Source organism: Peromyscus leucopus, chromosome 23 (assembly GCF_004664715.2).
Source record: "Peromyscus leucopus breed LL Stock chromosome 23, UCI_PerLeu_2.1, whole genome shotgun sequence".
Taxonomy (NCBI): Eukaryota; Metazoa; Chordata; class Mammalia; order Rodentia; family Cricetidae; genus Peromyscus; species Peromyscus leucopus.
In genome coordinates this window covers 1,483,123-1,508,915 of record NC_051082.1, presented here as the reverse complement: position 1 = coordinate 1,508,915, position 25,793 = coordinate 1,483,123, and the positions used below count along the sequence as shown (strand labels likewise).

The following is a 25,793-nucleotide window of genomic DNA, read 5'->3' as shown; positions in this document are numbered from 1 at the left end:
TGAGGATTTCTAGAGAAAAACACTTAACTGTCTAGATTCATTACTGTCTATGATCATACCTATAAAGCCAGACCCCTTTCCTCTTGCAGAGAATCCAACATACAAATTGAAATGTAAAAAGAATGAAAGAGAATAATTATTAGCAGCACTTTTTTCCTTTTTGTTTGTTTTTTGAGACAGGGTTTTTCTGTGTAGCCCTGACTGTCTGGAACTCACTCTGTAGACCAGGCTGGCCTTGAACTCAGAGATCTGCCTGCCTCTGCCTCCCAAGTGCTGGGATTAAAGGTGTGCGTCACCACTGCTGGGTGGAACATTTTTTTCCTACAAAAAATTTATAAGATTCTTAGAAGACCAAGTTGCACATGTTCATAGTGATTATTTACTTCATGGATCTATTCAGAAATTGCAGATAGCTAAGTGTATGCATAGTATAGTATACCGTAGTATAGTGTACATGTATGTTATGTAGAGAATACCTAACAGTATCCCTAGAGATCTTGGGAATTTAGAATTTTCTGGTTCAGATTGCCAGGATTAATTTTTCAGATGTGATCTTTTAAGCGCCATTTAGGCGACTCTGCTTAGACTCCAGAACTAGCATGGCAGACAGCCACAGCTTTGGTTGCCATCCTTTGCTGTTGCTGAGGAACAGTGCACACCCCTCCCCATGTGCACACTTGCTAACATGACTCCCAGAAAAGATTATCAACCCCAGGGTAGGGGCATTGGCTTTTGAGACCTTATGAGCCCTGTATGTTATAAGTCTCTGAGAATCAAGGAATTAAAAGTGTCATATTTTACACCAGTTTACACCCTCAATGTCCTGTTTGCAGGAGAGACGACTATGACAATGAACATGGGCACGTGGCCCAGAGCAGCTTTGCACACGCACCTTGGGGAGGAACCACGCTGTTTTTACTCACTTTACAGAGCGCAGGACCCACCCTGTAACTAATGCACAACAGAACTTGTGTGGCAACGCATGCTTTACTAAGGAGCAAACGAATTAGTGAACACTAATCTTAGCGCCTTTCATTCCCCAAATAAACTCCCTCTTAGACAAAAGATGTCTTTAAATAAGAAAGGACAGCCATTTTCCAGACATATTTCTGGATGGTTGGCAGACCTCTGGCCTTGTTGGAACACACTTTCCATCTCTCACTTTAGACCCAACACTGGTGACAGCTAGGATGAGACAGACATGTGTGGTCAGCAGCTTCCAAAATGGTCCAACCTTGCATCTGTGTCAGGGGTGTGCAGCAAATTAAGTTGTCGCCTTCATGACAGAGATGGCGATGGATGGATCAGAGGTTGGGGCTGGGGCTGGAGGTGGGGTGGGGTAGAGTGCAGGTGTGGATGGGGGCGGGGCTGTGGGGGTAGAATGGGAGTGGGATGGGGCGGGCAGGGGATGGGAGAGAGAGAGTCATTTTTCCCTTAGTACTTTCCTAATTACACTTTATCCCAACTGAGAGGAGGCAACTCTGCCTGGTTTCCCAGTCAGTGAGAAGATCTGTGACAGCTGGAGCCAGAGAACATTAATTGGAACATCAGTCTAGTAACCTGTTCCACAGACCATCAGAGGTGTTGACTTCCAAGTGCCTAAATTAGAGCCACCAAAACCCTCACGGTGACAGAAACAATGTCCTGTATGTACAGGTATTTGGAGCATAAAGTCTGAAAAGGTGCCCATTCCCAAGGCCGTTTCCATCAGCACGGATTCACAGGAGGAAGTTACTCAGACAGCTCCAGGCTGCTCTGCTATTTACAAGAATCCCAAGAGTTACCATCAGCTCCATCAAGTGAAAGTAGGTAATAGGTATCAGGGCAACCTCACCTTCTCTGCAGCACTCCACAAGCTTTACTACATCCCTCCCAGACACAGGAAGCATCTGCGATGGGAGGGCTCGGTGAGCTCACTTTCCTTGGCTTCTTTGATATAAACATTATACCCACCACATCCTGAAGCTTTCTTCTCTCTGAAGAAGAGCTCCACCTGCCCCCCACTCCTGTGGTCATGACTCGGTCTCCCTGGCTGCCTTTCCTTCCTGTCCTTTAAGATGTCACTTGATACTCCTTGTAGTTCTATTCACCAATGGCCCTTAAGTGGGAGTGCAGAACACTGAACTCACAAGAGCTTTCCCCAACCCCTTCCCCTCCACCAGTTTCTTTCCAAAGGCATCTCTATTCTGCTAGTCACCCTGGCACACCACTTTGTGACTGAACTCTTAATTGCTTGTTCTTAGCTGTGTGTTTAAAAGAAAATGGCCCCAAGGGAGTGGCACTATTAGGAGGTGTGGCCTAGTTGGAGTAGGTGTGGCCTTGTTGGAGGAAGTGTGTCACTGTGGAGGCGGGCTTTGAGGTCTCAGCTATGCTCAAGTCAGCCCAGTGAGACAGACCACTTCCTGTTGCCTGTGCGAGATATAGAACTCTTAGCTACCTCTCCAGCACCATGTCTGCCTGAATGTTGCCATGTCTCATCATGATGATAATGGACTGAACCTCTGACCTGTAAGCAAGCCACCCCAATTAAATATTTTCCTTTATAAGAGTTGCCGTGGTCACAGTAGAAACCCTAATTGAGACATTAGCCAAATGCAGAGAATCAACTCTGTGGATTCTGACAGAGACGGCAAAGCAGGAGGCGTGAACTCCAGTGCCTCAGAGGTGACTATCCCTATACAAGTGCACACACAACAGTGATTACATCTGAATAGAACAGAGAAAGAGACAAATGTGTCAATACTGGGCTCACCCAAAGGAAATCTCTTACTACAAAGAGAGGCTACAAGTGGTGAATGGAATTTCAGGTAATTCTGAAGTGATGGGTAAACTGCAGACAAGAAGGAGGAGACAGCTGCAGGAAGAGCATGAAAGCAGGAAAGCATGGCCAAGGTGGAAAATGATGCAGTCCGAAACCACACAGTAGGTACAGAGTATAGAGTGCTCAGGACAAGTGGCAGGAATACAGACAGAAGACTGGATGTGTCCATCATCAGGACAGCTTTGATGCACAGTAATGACTGACTGTAGCTGAAAGTTTTCCTGTGTCCTGCCCAGTCCATAGCCACCCAGACCCAAGTAAACACACACAGGCTCATATTATTTTTAAACTATGGTTATGGCAGACTTCTTGCTAGCTAGCTCTTATATCTTAAATTAACTCATTTCTATAAATCTATGCTTTGCCACATGGCTTGTGGTTTACCTGTACCTTTACATCTTGCTTCTCCTGGCGGCAGCTAGCAGCGTCTCCTCTGTTCTCTTTCTCCTTCCTCTCTCTCTAGTTACAATGTCCCACCTAACCTTATTCTGCCTCACCATTGGCCAAACAGCTTTATTTATCAACCAATCACAGGAACACATATTCACAGCATAAAGACATTACCCATCAACTGACTATTGTTGGGACACAGGACACACTGCAGCCAACAAGTGGAGCTTTAAGAAGATAAACCTAGGGGTTGGAGAGATGGCTTAGTGGTTAAGAGCATTGGCTGCCCTTCCAGAGGACCCAGGTTCAAATCTCAGCACCCATGTGGCAGTTCATGTGACTCCAGTTCCAGGGGATCTGACACCCTCACGCCAATGTGCATAAAATAAAATAAAATAAAATAAAATAAAATAAAATAAAATAAAATAAAATAAAATAAGCCTAACACTGCTGTAGAAAGTGGCGGGACATGGATGACGCAGATGGAGGAGCTTCTGACAGTCGGCTGAAGCAAAGGAAAGGGGGAAGAAATTGATGTTCATGTGCTATCAGGATGGTGTGGTAGGCTGGACAGTGTCCCCCATGACCCTTCCCTGGAAACCTTCGTTCGGGGGTGGGAATGCTTACTCTGATCTACTAGGCAGGCCTGACAAAGGCCCAGCTGTCCCTACTAGAGGAAGACAGTGGCCTGGGGCAGGAAGGAGGACAACATGGTGTCAGAGCAAACACTGCAATGGCAGGTTCGCTGTAGGCACACAGGAAGTGGCCCGTAGGAGGAGGGAAAGGCAAAGAAACAGATTTCCCCAGGCCACTGCAGAAGGACTGGGCTCTAGCCAGAGAAACTTATTTTAGGCTCTTAGCAACAATGGGGCTGTGAGAGAATACATCTGCATTGTTTAAGCTCCAAGCTTACAGCATTCAGTGACATCAGCCTTGGGTACACAGCCACAAGACGGGGCTGTCCTCAACAGTTCAGCAAAGCCCAATGGCCAGTGTTGGGAAGCCAAACTTCATGTTTGGATTCAGTAATACTGAACACCAGTGTGAGATGGACTCACTCACTATGCACCCAGACACAGGAAACAGCAGGGGGTGAGGAAGAGCAGAGTTGGAAGCAGTGTGCAGGAGGCAGGGGTCAGAGGCTGGGGGTGACAGACAAAGATCAGAAGCAACAAAACACAAGAACTCCTGCCTGGAGGTTAGGGCGCCTCCAAGACTGAGATGGAGGCTGGGAAGAGAGGCAGGCTCTGGGGAGTGTGCCATGACTCCACTCCACACACGGAACAGGCTGCAGCCGCCAAGCCTGCATCCACAGATAGGAGTCTATGCATATGGTAAAGGGTCTGGAAGGTTCTACCAAAACACTAACTGTAGCTAACTCTGGGTGTGGGGCAGAGAAGTTACATGAGGAGACAGGTGTCCTTTTCCAATTTATTCACTTTTGTAAGAACTTTTTTCACAAAAGCGTACAGCACAGTTGTAACTTAAAAAATAAAAAAAAATCATCAATCTGCACAAAGAACAGCCATGAAGAAAGGACAGTGTCCTACACAGAACAGGGTAGGGGGACTTCAGTGGCTGTGGTGTGACCGCCTGAGAGGACCCCTGCTGATCTCTGGGGAGGTTAAAGGGAAGTGGGGGCTTCAGCAGTGGGGCAGCAGCTTCCCGCTGGGCCCAAACTGTTGTAGATGACCCCACAGGAGTGGGGAGGGGCGCACCAGAAGGTGCTGGTGAGCAGGAGAAGCCAGTGAGCAGCTCCCTCCATGGCCTCTGCTTCAGTTCCTGCCCCCAGGCTCCTGCCCTGACTCCCCTGGTTGATGGACCACAGGCTGTAAGATGAGATAGACCCCTTCCTCCCCAAGCTGCATTTGGTCATGGTGTTTACCACAGCATGAATCTCTAACTAAGACAGCCTCTAAATTAAAAGCTGCAAAGAAAGGTTTCCTCTGCCACGCACCAAGGTTGAATTCAGTCAAGTCAACTGCCTGGGAAAGCAGCAGCAGCACCAGGATGTCATCAAGACCGAGGCACCAGAAGGCAGTGTCTGCAAATCTCTCTCAAAGTGAGGCCGACTCTCACGTTACCACGCAGAGTGTGGTGATAAGGAAAACAACAATCAACCAGCAAACAACCCTGACCACACGAAAGCCCGTGAATGACACACTTTAAATCTCACAGCATGAAGATATCGGCCCAACTGAAAACCAAAGAAGGTCTAACCCCTAGATGGCTCCCATGGATTTAGCTGTCAAGGCTTTAAAAGCACAAGCCATATCTAGACTAGGCTACTAAAGGGAAAAATGTTACCATAAACACATAAAATATTAATGCTAAAAATTGAGAGGTTAATGAAAAGAACCAAATGAAAATTCTAAAGCCAAAAATTGCAATATGTGTCTTCAAGTTCACTTCTACAGAAAACAATTAGGTTGCCTGAGAGAGGGTCTAGGTTTCTGGGCACAGTTGGAATGATTGCCCATAGGAGCATTATGCTCACTTGTCAGCTGGGGAGGCATCAGGTGGTTCTGCTGCCAGAGTGCTTCATCTTGGGGACTTTGGGTCGTGTGGTCAACTGCATCTACATGAGCAAGGTTCAGTAACAAGTGGACACCTCGGCTGATGAGCCTTTCTAACTGGTGCCATTTGCCACTGCTCAGGAGGGTTGGTGCTGTCCACAGACCCAGTGAGGAAAAAACCTAACAGTTCCATGCTGGGAACTCAGCCGGCCTCTGTCCTGTGAGCAGAGCTCAATCAGCACCCTTCACCATAACCATTAAAAAATAAGTACGGCTGTCACCAGCCAGACACGGGATGTCAGGTTCTAGACTCAGTGAGAGACCCTGTCCTAAGGGAACAACACCAGTGTCCTCTGGTTTCACTTGGGCACATACAGGCAAGCACCCCACACACAGGAGTGTTTGCAGACACATAACAGTTCATAACTTGAGGAGTTCCCAAGACACTGTACTGTCATTAAATTTAGGTCTCACTAATTTCCTGTGGTCAGAGACTACAGGGCTTCTTCCAAAGAAATGACACTCTGAGACTGTCCCCAGCTGGCACTCATGTTCAGCTCATCTGTGTCTTCTGAATTTTTTTTTCAAATATACATGTTTATCAACTGTTAAGAATGCCCATTTACACTCGGGAGGCAGAGGCAGGCGGATCTTAGTTCGAGACCAGCGTGGTCTCCAGAGCTAGTTCTAGGACAGCCAGGGCTACACAGAGAAACCCTGTCTTGGGAAAAAAAACAGGAAAATAGAGAAAATGCCCATTTAGAAGAAACCTCTGCCTGTCGCTGGGGGTGGGTGTGTTTCTTCCTTTAATTCTATGAGCCACTGTATTCCAAGCCTCTCTCACAGGCTAATGCCCACTGACAATTCATTTGTCCATTCTCTCCTATGCCGCCCCCGCCCCGCCCCCCCCGCCTCAACAAATCAGTTTAATTCTAAAATGAAATAATCTGCACTTTCCTGAACATAAACTATTCCTTTCTCTTTTCTTTTCTTTCTTTTTTTTTTTTGTTTTTGTTTTGTTTTGTTTTGTTTTTCGAGACAGGGTTTCTCTGTGTAGCTTTGCACTTCTCCTGGAACTCACTTGGCAGCCCAGACTGGCCTCGAACTCACAGAGATCCGCCTGGCTCTGCCTCTGGAGTGCTGGGATTAAAGGCGTGCGCCACCACCGCCTGGCTACCCTTTCTCTTTTCTTGAGGTGCCTTTTCTTGTTTTGATATAATGAGTACAAACTGGCCGCAGTCATGTGAGCGGGAACGCTTGTGCGGCTGAGATCTGTAGTGTGCGCAATTTCCCTGTGAGCTGAGGGGACACAAACTGCTGGGATTTTTGGACACTAATTTTTTTTCCTTTATCATTGGTGATATACCTTTCTCTTAAAGTCTACATTATCGGATACTGATATGCTCACCCCCACCTTCCTATAGTGTTTCTGTGGTTCATATTTAATTATTTACATATGTTTGTTAAGAACAGACAACATGGGGTTGGGGATTTAGCTCAGTGGTAGAGCGCTTGCGTAGCAAGCGCAAGGCCCTGGGTTTGGTCCTCAGCTCCGGGGGGAGCAGACAACCCAGAGTTTTCTGTGACCTGTTTTATTTAATATGTGTGAGTGTTTTGTCTGTATGCATGTGTGTGCACTGTGTGAGTGCCTGGCACCCATAAAGTCAGAAGAGGGCGTCAGATCCCCTGGAACTGGAGTTTCAGACTGTTGTGAGCCACCCTGTGGGTGCTGGGAATTGAATCCAGGTCCTCTGCAGGAGCAGAGGGTCTCCTAACCATGGAGCCAGCTCTCCAGCCCCCTTCTGAGGCCTTTTCTTTAACATTTAATGGAATCAGTCCTCACTGATTTGGGGTTGCCTCCCTACAGTGTCCTTCTCTGTTCTCCTCCTCCACTTGCTTGCTTGGTAGCTGTACCTTTTTGTTTGTCTTGGAAGCTGCTCTGAAGATCTCAGGTGTTCTTCACAGTTTGGAGTCTACTTTGAGCTAACACCAGAGTGTTTCCTGGGAGATCTAAGTACCTGGCAGCCTTGCAAACGCATCTGCTGCACCTGCTGCATGGATGCTGCAGCTGCCACACGTTTTACTTTACCTGCCTTATTTTAAATACAGTATTCTATTTTTGTTTTAAACAGTCATTTTAATTACTTAAGAGGAAAACAATGTTTTGTTTATCCATGTATTTACCATTTCTGGTACCCTCTTCCTCTCCTAAATACCTGAGTCTCCATATGGTATCATTTTCCGTCTGTCCAAAGGACTTCAACTCAACATTTCTTATGGTTCTCTGCCAGCAATGAGCTCCTCGTGTGGTCCACCTAAAACACACTGCGTGTGCCTTCATTCCTTTTAATTTGTTTGTTTCTCTCCCTCTGTTTTTTGTCTATTTGGCTTACTTTGAGACAAGGACTTGCTCTAAAGTCTTGGGTGAGCTGTGGCCTCCTGAGATTATAGGCACACATTTTGCCTTCATTCTTGAAGAATAGTTTTTCTGGATACAGCATTCTAAGTTTGATGGAACATTTTAATCTTTCTTTTAGCATGCTTTTAAGCCCAGCACTTGAGAAGCTGAAACAGCGGCAGGTGGATCTCTATGAGTTTGCAGCCAGTCTGGTCTACATAATGAGTTTCAAACCAACCTAGGCTACACAGTAAGACCTCTTTTTCAACTCCCCACCCTTACCAAATGTCTCCCCAGTGTTTCTGACCCATTTTTTTTTCTGATAAAAATTCAGCATATATGCCTTTTTATTTTCCTTGACTGCTTCTGAGATTTCCTATGTCAGTTGAAGCATTTGGATTATAACATGCTCAGATATGACTTACATTTTCATTTTCTTCCTTTCATTTTTTGAATCTTCATCAGATTATATATATGTATATATATATATATATATATATGTGTGTGTGTGTGTGTGTATCATCTATCTTCTATGTATATATGTATGTGTCTAACATCCATCAAATGTAAGCAGTTTTTACCTATTACTTTTTCAAATATTTCTCTTGACCCATTTATTCTGCCTTGTACTTATGGAGCCATTGGACCTGCTGTACTATAGGAGGCTTGGACCATGGTTCTCTTCCTGTTTTTGATTTTCTTTCTCTTCATAGGTTTGAAAAATCTAGTCCCTGCATATATTAAAATTCACTAAGTCAAGGCTGGAAGAGCTGAGTGGACAAAGTGTTTACAGTACAAGTGTGAGGACTTGCGTTTGGATCCCCAGTGCCCAGGTAAACTCTAGGTACTTGTGACAGCCTGCCTATAATCCCTGTGCTTGGGAGGCAGAGACAGGGAAGTCCTAGGGCAAAGGGGCTAGCTGGAGGAGCCAAATCAGATCAGTGAGCTCTGGGTTCAGTGAGAGACCCTGCACCAACCAATGAATAATAGATAGCGATTTAGGACACCCAATGTCAGCTTCTGGTCTCTATACACATGTGCATCCACACGCACACATGCATGCACATCATGTATACACAAGAATGCACAAAGTCTCCTGTCATCTCTTATTGCCCTTCAGAGGCCAATCCAGGTGTCTATCAGACATGCCCCGCCTCCAGTTCAGTCATTCATGCGTAGGACTCTGAGTCCATCCAGCCCCCAGGACCTGCCTATCTTCCCACACCCTTCCTCCTAGCTCGAGTGTTACAGGCTTGCATGACGATGTCAAAACGCGAGTCCTCATGATTGTCAGCAAACACTCATCCACGGAGCCATCTCCCCAGCCCAGTGTTTTGATTATGATTTTTTTTCTGTATAGTGTTAGAAATTGAACCATGGGCCTCATATATACTAGGCAAATATTCTACCACTAAGTCCTACCCCAGACTCCAAGTAGTTTAAAATTAAACAAATGGACCAGATAAAAATAATAAATGATCTTATAAAATGATTTAAGTTCAATGAAGGTGAAAACATAATACAGAAATTATGTGGTGGGTGAAGCACTGTTCAAAGGAAATGTAAGACCTTTACACAGCTGTACTGAAAAGAAGGGGCACAATCAGTGCTCTGAGGTTTGACATTTGGCAGCTAAAACAAGGACTCAGAGGAGAGGAGATAAAATTACACAAGACACGAGCAGAAGCAAACAGAATAGCAAACATACACAGTCAAAGCACTAACAGAACAAAGATTGGGTCTTCTTAAAAATGAATCAAGAAAATCGATAAATTTCTGAGTGATCTAGAAAAACATCTACCTATGAGGAAGGGGTACAGTATATACTCCCCATTCACTAATGAGGAGACTGCACGATGTACTCTCTAGAGGAACTACTGAAATACGAAGAGGCAGAACTAAGACAGCAGATAAACCCCTGTTGTTCTCTGTGTGTGGTGTTCTCCCAGCTTATTATATTATTAGCTCTTCAAAGGCACAAGGTTTTTGAGGTGTTGACATCCCTTAAATAAATGACACAGGATTAATCACAGAGTAAGGAGCCAATAAACACAGTAATTGATAGAATGAATACAGACAGCCGGGAACTTATTACTTTGGTTCTTCCAGACATGGTGAACCTGGGCTCCACAGGCCACTTGCAGCCAAGGACAACCATGAATGCAACCCCAACTAAAATACAGGACTGGAGTGTGTGCGACTCAATGGTACAGTTCTCAAGTGTAAATTTAGTAGATGACATCATGTCCTCGTGTCAAATGGCTGAGGAGTTCTGCAAGCCTAGACTCCCATTCTGGCCTCAAGGTCATCTTCAGAGCCACCTAAGGACCCGCAGGCCTTTATGCCAAAGGCCACAGTGTGGGTTTTACAAAGACTGTGGCTAAAGCAGCAGAGGTGGAGGGGAGGGAGGTGCTAATATGGGATATGGAGTGGGATATGGAGTCAGCTGTGTGGCAGTTCACGTAAGAAAAGGACTCACTACAGTCGCTGCTAATGGTGTCTGAAGCCCAGGCCAACACCAGTGAGGTCGCCTTCAATCCTCTCCCCATCCAATCCTCCAGAGCTCACAAATGGCCAGAAGGTTCTGGCTCAGCAATGAAGTCGACTTACACTTCCAAACACCCCTGTGTCTTCTGTCACTGTGTGGCTGCCTGTGTTTGGACACAGAGTCCAGAGACTTTGCCAAAGTGCCTGCTCTCCAGTTACGCACAGTTTCTACCAGTCACATTGAATTGTCCTGACTGTCACCAAACACCAAACCAACTGCAAATACATCTTCCTACGGGTCTTCCACAAAATGATTTTGCATTTACATGAAACCTATCAATATTTTCTTTTTTTTTTTTTTTTTTTTTTTTTTTTGGTTTTTCAAGACAGGGTTTCTCTGTGTAGCTTTGCGCCTTTCCTGGAACTCACTTGGTAGTCCAGGCTGGCCTCGAACTCACAGAGATCCACCTGCTCTGCCTCCCGAGTGCTGGGATTAAAGGCGTGCGCCACCACCGCCTGGCCAATATACATAATTTTGAGGGAAACGATACACCATGGGCTAATTCACCAAGTCAAGTCATCCCTGTTGTATTTTCCTCAGGCTCTTAAATCACACACAGCTCCCTACCACCTCCATGCTCCTCTCTCTGTTAGAGAGGTACCTGCTCTTCTCTCTGGATGGGCTGAGGGTAAGAAAGTGAGAAAGGTGGGGTATTTGTCTCCCAGCACTGAGAGGTTTAATTCTCAGAGCACAAAAGAGATGATGTGATTTACAGTAGGCAGGCTCAGGGGGTATGGCTGAAGGAAAGATACAAAAGGAATTCTTTTGAACCAAAACATACAAGCTCTCGAAAAAGACAGTGGCTCCTCTAGCCATTTCCAGCTTAGCCCAGGGTTGCAAAGGCAGGCCCTTACCCAGATTGGAGGATGCACGGCCCTCTGCAGCCCGGTCCTTGAGGTCCTCAGCAATGCCCAGCTGCTGCTCGTGGTACTGTTTTGCCCTCTCCAAGTCCTGCATGCACCTGGCGGCATGGCCCAAGCCGGCATAGGCCCGCATCTCAATGGACTTCTCCATCAGCTCCTGTGCCAGCTCCAGCACGCAGTTGTGGTAGGACATGGCCTTGTCAAAGTTCCTGCGGTAGTGGTAGGCACTGCCCAGGTTGCTGTAGGCACGCGCCTCTTCTCGCTTGCTCCCCAGGTCCTTGGCTATCCGCAGGTGCTGCTCGTGGCACTGCACGGCATTCTCAAAGTCGCCCATGGCGATGTACACAGCGCCCATGTTGCCGAGTTCTCGGGCTTCAGAGAGTTCGTCTTTGGACTGCTTGGCAAGAAGAACGCACTGTTTGTGACTGGCCAGAGCATTGGGATAGTCTCCGATGGCTGTGTACACATGACCCAGACTGCTCAGGGCTGACGAAGCTGCCTGCAGAGGAAGGACAAGGCAGGAAATGAAGACACAACAGAAAATGGTTTGGGTTTGCTTCAGTAGATAAAACTTGAGAATTGTCTGGAATTATCAACCCAGCTTCCAGTGGTGTTTCTGTCAGGAGACCACAGGCCCATTCAGAACCAACAAAGAGCACATCCCACAGCAAGTCGCTAACAGAAGACAATGGCCATGTGAGCAGTAGTGTGCTGAAGCCGATCTCACGGAAACAGGGGGCGTTTCATGTAGTTTTCATCTGGAAGACTTACTGAAATTCCTAACAGTCACTGTTATTACAGCTCTGTTAGTACCCACTAGCTTCTGCGATGGAAGAGGTTGTCAGAGAGTATGTGAATCCCATGACAGACACAGGGTACTGAGGACCCCTGCGTGGCTCTATTCCCCGAGAACAGGATGCTTGGGGACACACGAGTGGCTCTGTGCCCAGAGCAGCTCTGTGACCCTGTGCATCTCTCTCCCAAAGCCAATGGCACATGTTGAGGGGGATACTTTCCACCATGGCCAGGACTCTGTTCTCTTTCCTTGCTCCCTAAAGTGATTTGTGGCTTAGCTCTGGATCAGACTCAAAGGAGAACTGTGGGTGGGCCCAGCTAACACCTCAGAACCTGGCAGCCCTCACTTGACTGGCCATGCTCCTCTTGCTCATGTGGAGCCCCAGCTTCCCTTTACCTTCGTGAGTCTCTGAGTGGCAGCCTCTCAGCACAGAGAAGGGTACCTGCCAGGACCCCACACACTGCACACCAGTCATCGATATCAAATCCTGTCTGCCTTCAAGGTCTTAATGGGACTGGTGGTATAACTCAGCAGTAGAGCACTTGCCAATAGCATGCAAGGTCTTGAGTTCAATCCCCAGCATGGAAAAAAAATAAAGATTAAAAATTAGAGGTCTTAGTGAAAATGACTCTATGCCGGTACAGTACTACACAGAGGTACAAAACAAATAGAGAACCAAAGCATCAAAGAAGAGGCCATACGCTTTCCAGCCCCCTACCAAGTGCATACAGTCTTAGAGTCTAGTGTTGGGTTTTCAAGTCCTTTGTGTAGAGATATAAAAGGGAAATGACGCGAGGCTTTCCCTTCCCTTTATTCTGAAACTTGGAAGCTCGCCTCCCTTCCTCTCCTTCATACATGTCCGCAGCCACTTGGCTTGTGGCCCCTTTCTTCACGCTGCTTCCACCTCTGTAACGTGAACACGTGACCCTGGTAAGAACAAAGGGTGCGCTTGGTCACAGGGGCCTCCAGCCAGAGAGCAACAGTGAGGCAGTGCTGTCCCTGTGGAGGAGGCCGTTCTGTCTCAGATGTGCTCTTTTGTGCCCTTCCTAAGGCTTTATTAATATTTCATAGATATGAGTGATGTGCTTTCCCTGTTTGCTTTGTGAAGTGGCAGTTCTTGCTAACAGGCTAAGACCATTTTCACAGTGCTTCTGAGTGGTGTGTTTGCAAAGTGAACTACATTACACTGCTTTTATCAACACACACGTGTTCCCACAAAAAGATTTAGAAATCAGAAAGGAAATAAATACTTATAAGTTTGCTTTTTTGTTCTCGTCGGAGCAGTAAGAATAGATAAAATTCTAGGGATGTTATGATACTGTACCAGCTGGACCCTGTCCAGGACAGCAATGATGTCACAAGGCAACATGCCACTAGGTCAGTGTTGACCTCAGGTCCTCCACTCTGAGCCGCTGGGGAACAGAGGGTGGGGTGCCATGTTAGCCTACTGTACCATGGCTCTCTACTGCTCCAACCCCACCAGCACTGACCCTCACCATCTTTTCTTCATTTGCTGTAGGCCTGGCCTCAGTGTCTTTCATTCTCCATCCCTTCCTCTGATCAGCTTCTTTTCCATCAAAACCTCTCTAGGTAGGCCACAGTACAGACTACATCCTGCTGCCCTCTTGGCAGGATGCACAGGCCCTTCTCTGGGAAGCCAGGCAGCTAAGGACCAGACACACTGAGCCCAGCTATTCGGGTGCCTACCTCTGGGACTTGCAGCAACTCAACAGCTCTGAGCCTTGTTTCCAGAAAGACATTTCTACCTTCCACAGCAACAAGCCGGGAGCTGAGTGTTTTCAAATGCAGCCCTGAGCCCCTGTCAAATGTGCAAGCCATAAATAATTCACTAGCTAGCTCCACAAAGCAGATCTGGTTGGAGGCAATGAGGCTTCGAACAGTGTAGCAGACAGATTTATAAGACTCAGGCAGGCACAGCCCCCCAGGTGTCACTGTGCTTGGAAACTTCTGGTTTATGGCAAGTCTAAATGAAGGTTCGGGGATCTTGTGCTTCTGAGTCTTCATTTCTCTAAATGTCAGGAAGACACGGGAGCTGCCTCACTGAAGCTCTGTGAGCATGAGGAGAGGAACTGCCATGCTCCCCCTCCCAGGGTGTGTGGAGAAGCCTGGGGCATCAGCCCTTTCCTGCCATCCTCCCCTTAGCTCTGAAGAGCTGTCAGGCAGGACTCTTCAAGGCAGCGTCCTACCCTCACATCTCCGGGAATGACTCTGTGATGACAGAGCATGCATGATAGCTTCTGAAGCCAGGGGCAGGCTCAGCACAGGACAATATGGAACAGGGTTGAGCATTAGCGTCATTTCACTTCTTCTATTTATAAAATGGTACTAATAACAGCATTGTACACACTTGGAAGGGCTGGGCTGGCATCCAATAGGACCGTTTCCTGATAGCATCATAGTAATGGTGCAGTGCTCCGTAAACTCACAGCCAAGGTGTGTGGGTGCTGATGACCCCAAGCCACTTGAGCTGGGCTCTTACCAGGCAGCCACTAGAAGCAGTCACTGAAAACATCAGTACTCGTGACTGAACATCTATATTCCTATCAGTTTCACAGGAAATAAAATCTAGTGTCTATAGCCCCTGGGCAAATAACATGTGATAGTATTTATCAGCTAAGTGTGTTTGAAATTAATCACTTGTCTTTGTTCCTGCTCCTGAAGAATAAGGGCAAACCTGAAACAGTTCAGGTTATTAAGGGGATATGAAGGCTCCTGTCAATGGGGAATCCCGGGCCCACTGCACACAGACGCTCTGTTTGCATTGAGGCTCACACTACCTTCCTATATTGATCTCGCTGAGGCTTCTGTGCCAGAAAAGCAGCAGCTGCTTCCCACAGAGGACACATCTGAGAACATCTGTATTGAACACTAAAATGCACAGAGAAAGCATCACTAGCAAACTGTCTGGGCAGAAGAACACAATGGCTTTCTCTTTCTACAGGATAGAAATGAGTCCAGTTCTTGCCAAAGCACAGCTCCCAGGCCTGAGCTAGAGCTGGAAATTTCTTTACACTTCAACCCATCTTTAAGGGTTTTTAGTCTGAGAAATAAAATAAGATTTAAACTACCCAAACCAGAACCACACTGATGACATGACCGTTAAACACGGTTCTGAGGATGTACACATTTGCCTCCCATCCGGCATGTGTTTCCCTTCCTGCCTGCATATTTTTCATAGTGGTTATATTTTGCACTGTTACCTAAGGAATATTCGGTGTGATTGCCAATTGATTAATTGCATGTACTTGGGGAAATGGGGATTGTATTTGCAGCTAGTAGCAGAAATATTGATTTTCCCTTTTACTACCCAAATCCACGTGTATGATGTATTCCCTGCCAGCTCAGTGCTCATAAACCCTGGGTCCTACATTAAATACCCAAGGCCCAGCCAAAGAACACAGAAACAGACAGAGTCTGGATTCAGACATACAGAGATTCGCATGTCAGAGGCAATGTGCACTACAGAGCACTGCTGAACCTAGGTTCCTACCCTGTGAGAGCTTGGACAGCCCAGGTAAGGGCCTGGACAGCCCAGGTAAGGGCCTGGACAGCCCAGGTAAGGGCCGGACAGCCCAGGTAAGGGCTCGGACAGCCCAGGTAAGGGCCTGGACAGCCCAGGTAAGGGCTTGGACAGCCCAGGTAAGGGCCTGGACAGCCCAGGTAAGGGCCTGGACAGCCCAGGTAAGGGCTTGGACAGCCCAGGTAAGGGCCTGGACAGCCCAGGTAAGGGCCTGGACAGCCCAGGTAAGGGCTTGGCACTAGAGGACTCGTAGGCTTGTAGATCTTACTTTCTCTTCCTGCTCCAACATACTCTGTTTAGTCGTTTCTGAGAGATGGTAAAATGGCCAGGAAACAACACAGAATTCTGCACCACAACTAACAAGACAACAGAAGCAGTTGGACCCCGGCAGGCAGCACTATTTATTACCTTCCCATGCAGAAGGCAGCACAGCGCTCAGGTTACTGCTCTGCACACATCTGCCCAACCTGCCCTTTATTTAGGGGTGGACTCGGTCACTGTCCCTTTGCTGTGACCAAAGAAACCTGACGCATGCGGTGAAGGGAGGGAGGGTTGGTTTTGGCTTCAGGTTCAAGGAGATGGGCTTGGGGACATCACAGTGAGGGCACAATGGATCTGCAGTCAAGGAGCAGAGAGCAAACAGGAAGTGGAGTCAGGCTGCCGTACCTGAAGGTCCACCCCCAGGGACCTACTTCTTCCAGTCAGGCTCCATTTTCTCAAGGTCTACAACCTCCAAAATCACATCCCAATGATGCCAGCACTTAGATGGCTGACACAGGAGAATTAAAAGCTTGAGTTCAGCCCAATCCACACAGCAAGATCTTACCTTCAAACCAAAACAACACAGCCGAGGACTTTCAGTTAATGGTTAAACTGTGGCATTTATGAGGCAGTATGAGGCTAAACTGTTTGTTTGTCTATCAAGCCACAAAAAGCCACAGATGAAACCGGAGATGTACATGTTGGTGAAAGACTGAAATGGCTCCTTTCTGCATTCATTCAGGACCAGGCAAGCTTCAGCGTGAAGAGGTTACAGGGGACTCTGAGTAGGGGTGTTATCAGGTAGAGGACAGGGAGTTTAGGGCACTGGACACGTTCTACATGATACAATAGCAGATATGTGACATTTATGTTTATAACACAGGATGAACTCTACTGTGAATGTCAACTTTAGTAAATAATATATCAGCATTGGTTCATCACTGGTGAGATACACACCCTACAGAAGGCGTCAAATGGGAGGCTACTGTGTGAGAACTCTATTTCCTCAATTTTCTACTCTAAAATAGGGCCATTAGTTGAAAAATTATTTATACATAAATTAGAACTTCCCCCCTTGGAGGAAGGGGTGGGTGGGTGATTCCAGGAAACAAACAGCCCACACAAGGCATGATGCAAATGTGTGTGCTGAGCCTAGGAAAGCAGGTTGGATGAGTCTGTACCCAAGTTTTTCCCAAGCATGGCTTCATCTGGTCATCATGTCAAACCTGGCATGTCAGACAAAGCTGCGTGCACAGAGGTGCAGTGACATCCCGAAGGCACCAGCTGATGACGCTGCAGGGAAAGGCCACACCCAGCATCGCCAGCCCTGGCACTGGATACATTCAAGTTCTACATGGAATGGCCAGCAGGGACTGCAGGGGCATTCATACTGCCACACACAGAGGGAGAGCCATAAAGATAAAGAGAATACTGCTAACTAAAACAGCACCTGCTTGGGGTTTGATACAGTGTAAGTACTGACAGAGGGCAGTCTTCAGAGCTGTGCACCCAGCCTCAGCTAATCAAGGTGATTGTTCCTTGGGAAAAGCAGGCATCTGTAAAGCAGGACACATATCACCACATCCTTTCCTCTATGGCTATAGATGGTTCCATCTAAACAGATCTGCACGTGTTACTGTACAAGAGCCCTGGCTGATCTGTAATGAACTGAGTGGGCACGAGATACTGGGATTGGTTGTTATTACTGTAGAACCCACCAATCCTGACTAATATTCCACTGAGCACAAGCTTCACTCTCCAGGAGAGAGTCAACTATGAGAGCTAACTATCTGGTGGCCCAGTCATGTGCCAGTCACACAAGCTTCTGCAATGAAACTTCAGTCCATTCTATAAGAAAACCACATTGGAGAAGAACTGGCACCTAAATCAGTGTTAGCTAATCTTGATAGCCTTGGGTGTATCTAGGTGCAAAGGTCAACCAGCTTCTCCAAGTCACAGAAAATCAATACTTAGGGAGAATCAATAGCTACCCAGATATGAGCCCAGGAAAACTGCAGAGTGAATCTCGTTCTTCTGGGGTGTGTCTTAGATGACATGCACATCTTATTTAAGGAGCATATTATAGCTTGAGCACCTGAGCTGATAAAGTAATTCTCATGAAGAGTAGATGACGGTCAAGGGCTCCTGGAATATTCACTCGGTGCTCACATGAGTCGCTTGGACAAAAACTACAGGCATCTTCCCTCTCTGTCGGTGCCCATGACAACACCCCAAAACAACTCCATGGCAAAAAACCTGTTCAGAATTCAGTGCTTCTGTGTACAGCTGCTGTGGCATCATCTAAAGAAAGTGTCACTCTAGCAACACCACGTTTACCTCTGTTTGTGTCACTGGGAAGCTGATGGTCAGACCACAAGCTTCCCTGTTAACAGCCAGGTGGAATATGAGAGTGTGTACACACTGCCCTGGCGTCAGCCTGGGAGCTGACCCTAATCCCCTCATTAAGCCTCATGGCTCCTTTCACAACCTGTTCCTGCTTCTACACATGCTTCTTGGATGAACATAGACAAATCAATGAAACAAACAAAAGCAGTTAAAATCTGAGGCTCTAGGTAGGGAAACACTTCCTCCATGGGGTCTAGGGAACTGCCAGAGAGAGAGGAAACTTAACTGTACCTCATATACAGGGAGGCATGTGAAGATCAGAAGTCATTTCCACACTGCCCATGTTCCATGACTGGTGTCAGGTTTATTCATAGTCAAGCCAGTCAGAATGTCCCAAGCTCTAAACCTCAGCTTGAAAGAATATTACGCAATTATTGTATAAACAGTATGCAGAGCTGAATGTCTTTCTAGTGTGATACAATAGTTGGTTTGAGTCTATATTCTGGGCTTACAGAGTCATTAGTAACAGTTACGGGTTCTCCATGGTAACCCGGCAGCCAGAGGACTTTCATAAAAATTATTTTTATCCAAATTATATTAGGGTTGGAAGAATAATATAATGTCACAAAGATCTATTACCTAGGCGTAAGAGCTTCTATCACAGGTGATGAATTATTTATAATGGCCAGCATTATACGGCAATGTTTTCAAACGGAGGATTTGTAAATGTCCTTTGCAGATGCAAATGAACAGATTAATAAGGAAACAAGCTTTCTGGTGTGAGAAGCTGGGATGACAGATTAGCTATTAAGAGCAATTTATAGGTCATAAGATACGAAAGCTGGCAAGAAACACTGCCACTGTCAGCTCTAGAAATAGTAAAACCGCATCTGGTTTCCCAGGGGTTTCCTGTTAGACATTTTAATTACACCAGAAAACTGCCAGAATTTATAATGATTTCACTTCTAGAAAACTTGATGCCCTGTGTAAACTTGAGGTAATATCAATTGTTGCCATCAGTGACACGCCACAATGCAGCCGCTGAGAGCCAACAACTTCTGAATGGCAGAGAGAAACTTCTAGTGTCTCTTCAGCACTGCCTAGGGTTCTCCCTCTTTTGCACCCTAGTGGCCAGGCTACACCAGAGGAGGACCTCACAGCCACCATGGTCCCCAAAGTGACCACCATGGTCACTACCGCTGGAGCTGCAGTGGCTGCTGGAGAAGAATTGGACGGGTAAAGCACCAGGAGATAGCCTCGTCTCAGAGGAGCTTCCCACGACAGAGTTCACTCTAGCATGACGTTGTTTTAGTTCCATGCCATCACCGCCAGACACCCTGCATTTACGGTCACTTCAGTGATTGTACAACACTGTTCTGCAGGGGTAGGAATGGAACACATCACCTCAGGAGGCAGTATTTACACTGAATCATAAAACCTGGGTTTGGCAGGATGGGATATAAAGAGGAATGTGGAGGAAGACAGATGGGAAACACACGTGTACATGAGTGTCCCAGAAAGGGACAGCTTGTGTGCAGATGCTAGAAGATACTGGGAGACCTTTAAATTGGGTGGAAAAATGACCCTCAAGGATCCGGAGAGATGTTTTGGAATTAAACAACCGAGACCTTCTGCGTCCATCCACAAAGGAATGTTACCACACCCTCTTACTAGAAAGGCCAAGTCGTAATGGTTGCTGAGGTGCTCTGAAACACACAGCTTCCGGACTGGAACAAGGACAGGCAACCTCTGCTCTCAGTGTGCTCACCCACTCTAGCAGATTCATCTTCTTCTCCTATGGGGAATGATGACTCCAAATCCGGATTCCAGCACAAGAGCAAGAGTGTTTTAGAGCTTCATATTTATACATCACCCGGGCTACTGGCTCCAAGTGTCAACTAACCCGCGAACCCTACTAGCTCGACCATGGGATTTGAATGAGTGAAGGTACAGCCATTGAGCTATACCTCTGTGGTCCCAGCTATTTGGGAGGCTGAGGTAGGGTTGCTTGAATCCAGGAGCAATCATCTCAAAATAAACCAAAGTGAAGTATCGCTGCTCAGATGGACTGGGCATCCACAGGACTCTTTACAGAACTTTGAAAAACACTTGCCAAGGGAATCTTTTAATGTCCTTAGATATGGGTAGTGGTCCACCATCTTGGGTGAGAGTCAATCTTAGTAACTAGGGAAGGACCAGAACCAGTGCCAGGTCCCCAGTTCTAGCAGGTGCCTCCTCCCAGCCACTCACCCTGAGTCTCCATGGCCTTCACTGACTCTGCTTTGACAGGCACAAGAAGCAAATCTGTAACATTCCTCCAGCAACCGGTCACAAGCTCATCCCTCCCACTTTCTCATCACTTGGCCCCTGCATTCAGCAGCCTGCCATGTTTAGCCACCCCAACATGTTCAGCATCTGAAACCAACCCCTGAAATTAGAACTACACTAGTTTTTATTTAGTAATTTTTATTTCATTGCCAATTATTTATATACTAAGTCCATCTAGAGTTAACTTCTGACCATTTTATTCTTAATGATAAATTTAAATATTTTTAGAATAATGTGGCAATATTAACAAATGAGGTTAAATATTAATATTTAAAACACATTGTTTCAGTCTCTGAAATCCTCAGTGCTATTCAGTGTCAAATGCAAAGGTAAACGTTGACAATTTTAATCAGACTTTTTAAACAACTGCTAATTCTGTCAGCTCAGCCATCTAGGATGGATAGCGATCAGTGTGCTTCCTGGTCCAGTCTTGTCCCCGCAGGACACATTCCCCTATGAAGTTTATTCTGTATGTTTACTTACAGACAAGACTGGGAAATGACAGCCACTTCATGGGACAATGATGACCACACATTTAAAGAGCTTGGAATTGTGCCTGGCACACAGGGTGTATTCAATTACTGTGAACTGTTGTTACATACACTGAACGCCAATGAAACTGAGTAAATTAACAAATGCTATTGTCATGTATTTATATTAATTTAATCTGCTTTGAACATTTATTTAAAGCGTAAATGTACCAAATCAATGTCATCCTTCCCTCTCTCATTATGTCAACTGAAAATTCTGAAAACATCAGATCCTTGATGTGACACTTGTCAACATTCCTTTGGCACATGAATTACTTGGAATACAAGCACATATATTCATTTTCTGAAATCTCCAAAGAAATAAGATACCGTACAAAGGTCTGAAAGTTGAATATTTATATGCTCAATAAAGAAAAATTAAAATTCTAATTTTAATTAACTTGTCTAAACTTGTTTTATTTTAGCTTATCATAAAATATGTACAATGGCATTAAACAGGTTATATTTGTTAAATAAATTTTCTACCATAAAAAAGTGTCTAGTTTTTTTTTTTTCTCTCTGAGACAGGGTCTCACTCTGTAGACCCAGCTGGCCTTAAAATGACCAGTATTTTTAATTTAACGTAGTGAAAAATGGGATATGGCAAAGGAGCCTCCCATGAGACAGAGTGGAACAAGGCATCTAAGCCATGGAGTTTGGATCTGCATGAGGGTGTACCAGGACACCGCCCTATCCTCCGTGGAAAGAATGCCATGATCAGTTCACTGCACCAGCAACCTCCAGCTCCAACTCTCAAGCATAGCTCGCTCATGTCTGATCCCCTGTGGCTAGAAGCAGCTGCTCAGTCTGCTCAGGACTCTTGGTTTCTCGTTACCCTTCTTGCTGTCTACCTGCCACTCCTCACCCCATCTGTCACACTCCCGGTGGCCTTTGTCTGGGCACACGAGTGTGAAATGGCCAGGGAGTACAGTCACCACAGCAGCACTGCTGGCGTTAACGCAGTGACAGGCACTATCCCTTTTCCTGCACCCAAGCAGCAGAGCTGGAGAAGAGGAGAGCATGGGTTTCTGGGTCGGTGTGAACCTATGCAGACTACGCTTCACAAATCAGGGATGTCATAAATCACAAGAGCTTTGCCATGTGCCGCAGGAAAGGGGAGAGGGCGCAGTTAAACAGCACAGTGGATCTCCTCACTGAAGGAGGCCCATCTTGACTCAGAGAGGAAAACATGAAAAGCATGCACCTCAGAGCCACTGAGTGACAGAATTCCAAGCATCCCATTTCCATCATCTCAAATCTCCACAGGGCCTATCACAAGGTAGAAATGTTTACCCCCACTTTTAAAAAAAAAAAAAAAAAAAAAAAGCACTAATTAACTGGTCCAAAGTGAAATAACTGAGAAAAGGCAATGCTAGGCTGTAAGTCAAGACCTGATAGCAAACAAGCCCACATAAGGGACAGGCAAAGGACAGACAGGTCACTACACTGCTCACAGCGTAGTCCTGGCTGTACTGGAACTCATTCTTTAGACCACACTGGCCTTGAACTTAAGAGATCCGCCTGCTTCTGCCCCCCAAATGCTGGGATTAACTGCCAGGATGAGATGAACCATTAATTAATGTTCTCTACAGTGTCATCTACAGATGTGGGACGTGTCTAGTCCAGACCTGGCCCACACACCTAATGTGATTGACAGCTCCCAGAAAGCTGCCCCAGTCACTGAATTTCAGCCACAGCTGTAAGTAACTCAATGGAGGGACGTCCATAGATGGTTTCCAACTATCATACCAGGCTATGAATTCAAGGATGCTTAAATGCACATTGACAAGGGTGTGCTCTTAGAGCTCCACAGAAAAGAAGAACTGGGTCAACTCCTACAATGTCAGGAACCATTTCCAGAAGGTTCCACTCAGTGTAGCACAGTATTAAACAGGCTCTGTAAGAAGTCATCATTTTATGGAAGCCTCGGGGGTCTCTTTCTGAAACACTCTTAAAGGGAGTGAGTATCTCGCTCTGGGTCAGTGGTGGGAAAGGAGGAGGCAATGGCTGGACCACAGAGAGAAGGGGGAGCAAGGTGAAGTGGGAGGGAGGCAACTGAAAGCTTCCATCCCTGTGGGAGGTGCAGCCCTGTTCCACTACAGCTCCCAAGAGAGGAACACATCCCTGTGAGAAGCCTATCCTGGGTCATCCTGATCACACCCAGGGTGCACTTTGCCTCATTTTATAGCTCAGAAGACGGGAAGGGAGGGAGGAAGACAGGGGGTAGGGAGGAAGAGAGGAAGGTGGGGAGGGAGTGAAGAGAGGAGGAGGAGGAATGAAGGGAAACAGGAGGGTAATAAGCTCACCTGGCAGCAGGGACGCGGTCAGACTAAGAGAAGTGAGTGGGAGTGCTGAGATGGGGAAGACAGCCAGCAGGGCATAGTCAAATAACCTCCATGTCTCGGAGGGAACACAGAGTCAAGGGGGGAAGGGTCCATCGGGAAGACCGCCGGCAAATGTGAAAACTGCAATTTCATGTAAAGAAGCACAAAGCCTTGATTGTATTTAGAGGGTTCTGTGAAGGAATATTCTTTATATTTATTTGTTTTTATGTACGTGAGTGTTTTGCCTGCGTGTATGCATGTATACTGTGTGCATGCCTGGTGCCCACAGAGGTCAGAATACATTAAATCCCCTGGAACCAGAGCTACGGATAGTTGTAAGCCACTGGGAACTGAACCCGGCTGGGTCTTTTGTAAGAAACATCCATGCTCTTAACTGCTGAGCCATCTTTCCAGTCCTTAAAAAGCTCTCTAAACAACAACAACAAAACAAAACAAAAAAAACCCCTTTGATTATTTTTAAACCTAATTTTTAGTGTGATGAACTTAAATTTGCGGAACTGGTAACTAAAGGGAAGAGACACCCATGTCCAACCTGGATGCCAGTTTCTTGCTTTAAAAAAAATTATTTTTAATTTTATTTATTTTTATTTATTTATTCATTCATTCATTCATTCATTCATTCATTTATTTATTTATTTTTTGTGTGTGTGTCTGTGTCTGTGCGTCTGTGTCTGTGTGTCTCCGGGGTATGTTCATGTGTGAATACAGTGCCCATGGATTCTAGAAGAGGGCACTGGATCTGCGAGAAGTGAAGTTACAGGCAGCTGTGAGTCACTCAACAGGATGCCTGGGTGCTGGGTACTGAACTTGGGTCCTCTGCTGAACAGTATGTACTCTTAAACACCATCTCTCCAGGCCCAAAGGCTCCCTCACAGAATGGCCAAGTGGGCTACAATTCCCCTGGTAGGCTTCATCTAATGTTGTCCGCCTCACAAGATGAACAGTGGTCCTCAAACTCCTCACAAGTGCCATCAGAGACAGAACCAGAGTTAATGGGACATTTAACACATGTTGGGTACTTGAGAGAAATGCATTGATTAAGTCAGCTGAGGTATGTCAAGGACGTACTTCAGAGGCCTGGGAATAAGAGTGTGGGAGATGTAGTCATCATTGGGTTCTTAATTCTCTGCATAACAAAGTCCATTGCGCTCTAAAACTAGCCCATGCGGTGAATGCCAGCTGCATTCAGAAATCAGCCATGCTGCCGTGGCAGTCTAGGTGGTGACTTTGGTGAAGACTTTCCACATCATCCTGCTGCCGTGGCAGAGTCTAGGCTGGCATTTTGCATTAAAGAACACCCAGATGGCCAGGCATGGTGGTTGAACTGCTTCACATGGTGGTTCTATTTTTATTTTATTGAGGACCCCTCCCCCCGTTTCCATAATGACTGTTAGAAGTTTACACTCCTCCCATGAAATAGTACAAGTTCTTCTCTCCTATATCCTCACCAGCATTCTGCCTAAGATGAGGCGGAATTTCAAAGTAGTTTTGATTTGCTCTCCCTGATGACAAGGATATTGAACACTTTTTAAAATATTCACCATTTGTGTTTCTTTTGAGAGGTGTTCAGCTCTTTAGTCCATTCACTGACTAGCAATTTGAGGTTGTGTTCTGTTTTAGGTTTTGATGTATAGTTTTTGCAGCTGTTATTATTCTTATATTACATTCTGAATATCAGGCTTCTGTCTGAGGTACAGCTGGCAAAGATGTTTCCCTATTCTCTAGCCGTCTGTTCACTCTGCTGCTGGCCTCCCTTGCTGTGCAGACATTTTTAAGTCCATGGAGCCCCATTTGTAGACTCTAGGGACTGCTTCCTGTACTGGTCCTGTCCAGGCCCTGACCTGCCTCTCTATCTTGAAATACATCCCCTATGCTTTCCTCTGCACTTTCAGTTTTTAAATTAAGACCTGTGGTCCATTTTGAATTGATTTTTGTTCAGGGTGAGAGATGTGGGTCGAAACACAGCTGGCAAGGAAGGACTTCCCAGCAGGGCCCCGCTGCCCGGCTGGGCTTCCCACCTCCTTACAAGCCAGGTCCGCGGGCTTGCTCTCTGAACACACACTTCATTCCTCCTCACCCTTCAGTTATACTTTTAAAAATAACATTTACC

General features: G+C 46.2%; 1 protein-coding gene across 3 annotated transcripts in view; it reads right to left on the bottom strand.

The window, feature by feature from the left end:
- The window catches only part of Ttc28 (tetratricopeptide repeat domain 28), a 433,645-nt gene that overhangs the window by 102,624 nt on the left and 305,228 nt on the right, over positions 1-25,793 (bottom strand). For all 3 annotated transcript variants that reach the window (XM_028860613.1, XM_028860614.1, XM_028860615.2), the window contains one exon: positions 11,528-12,035. In XM_028860613.1, the coding sequence (XP_028716446.1) occupies positions 11,528-12,035 (508 nt within the window). The remainder of the gene's footprint in view (positions 1-11,527; positions 12,036-25,793) is intronic.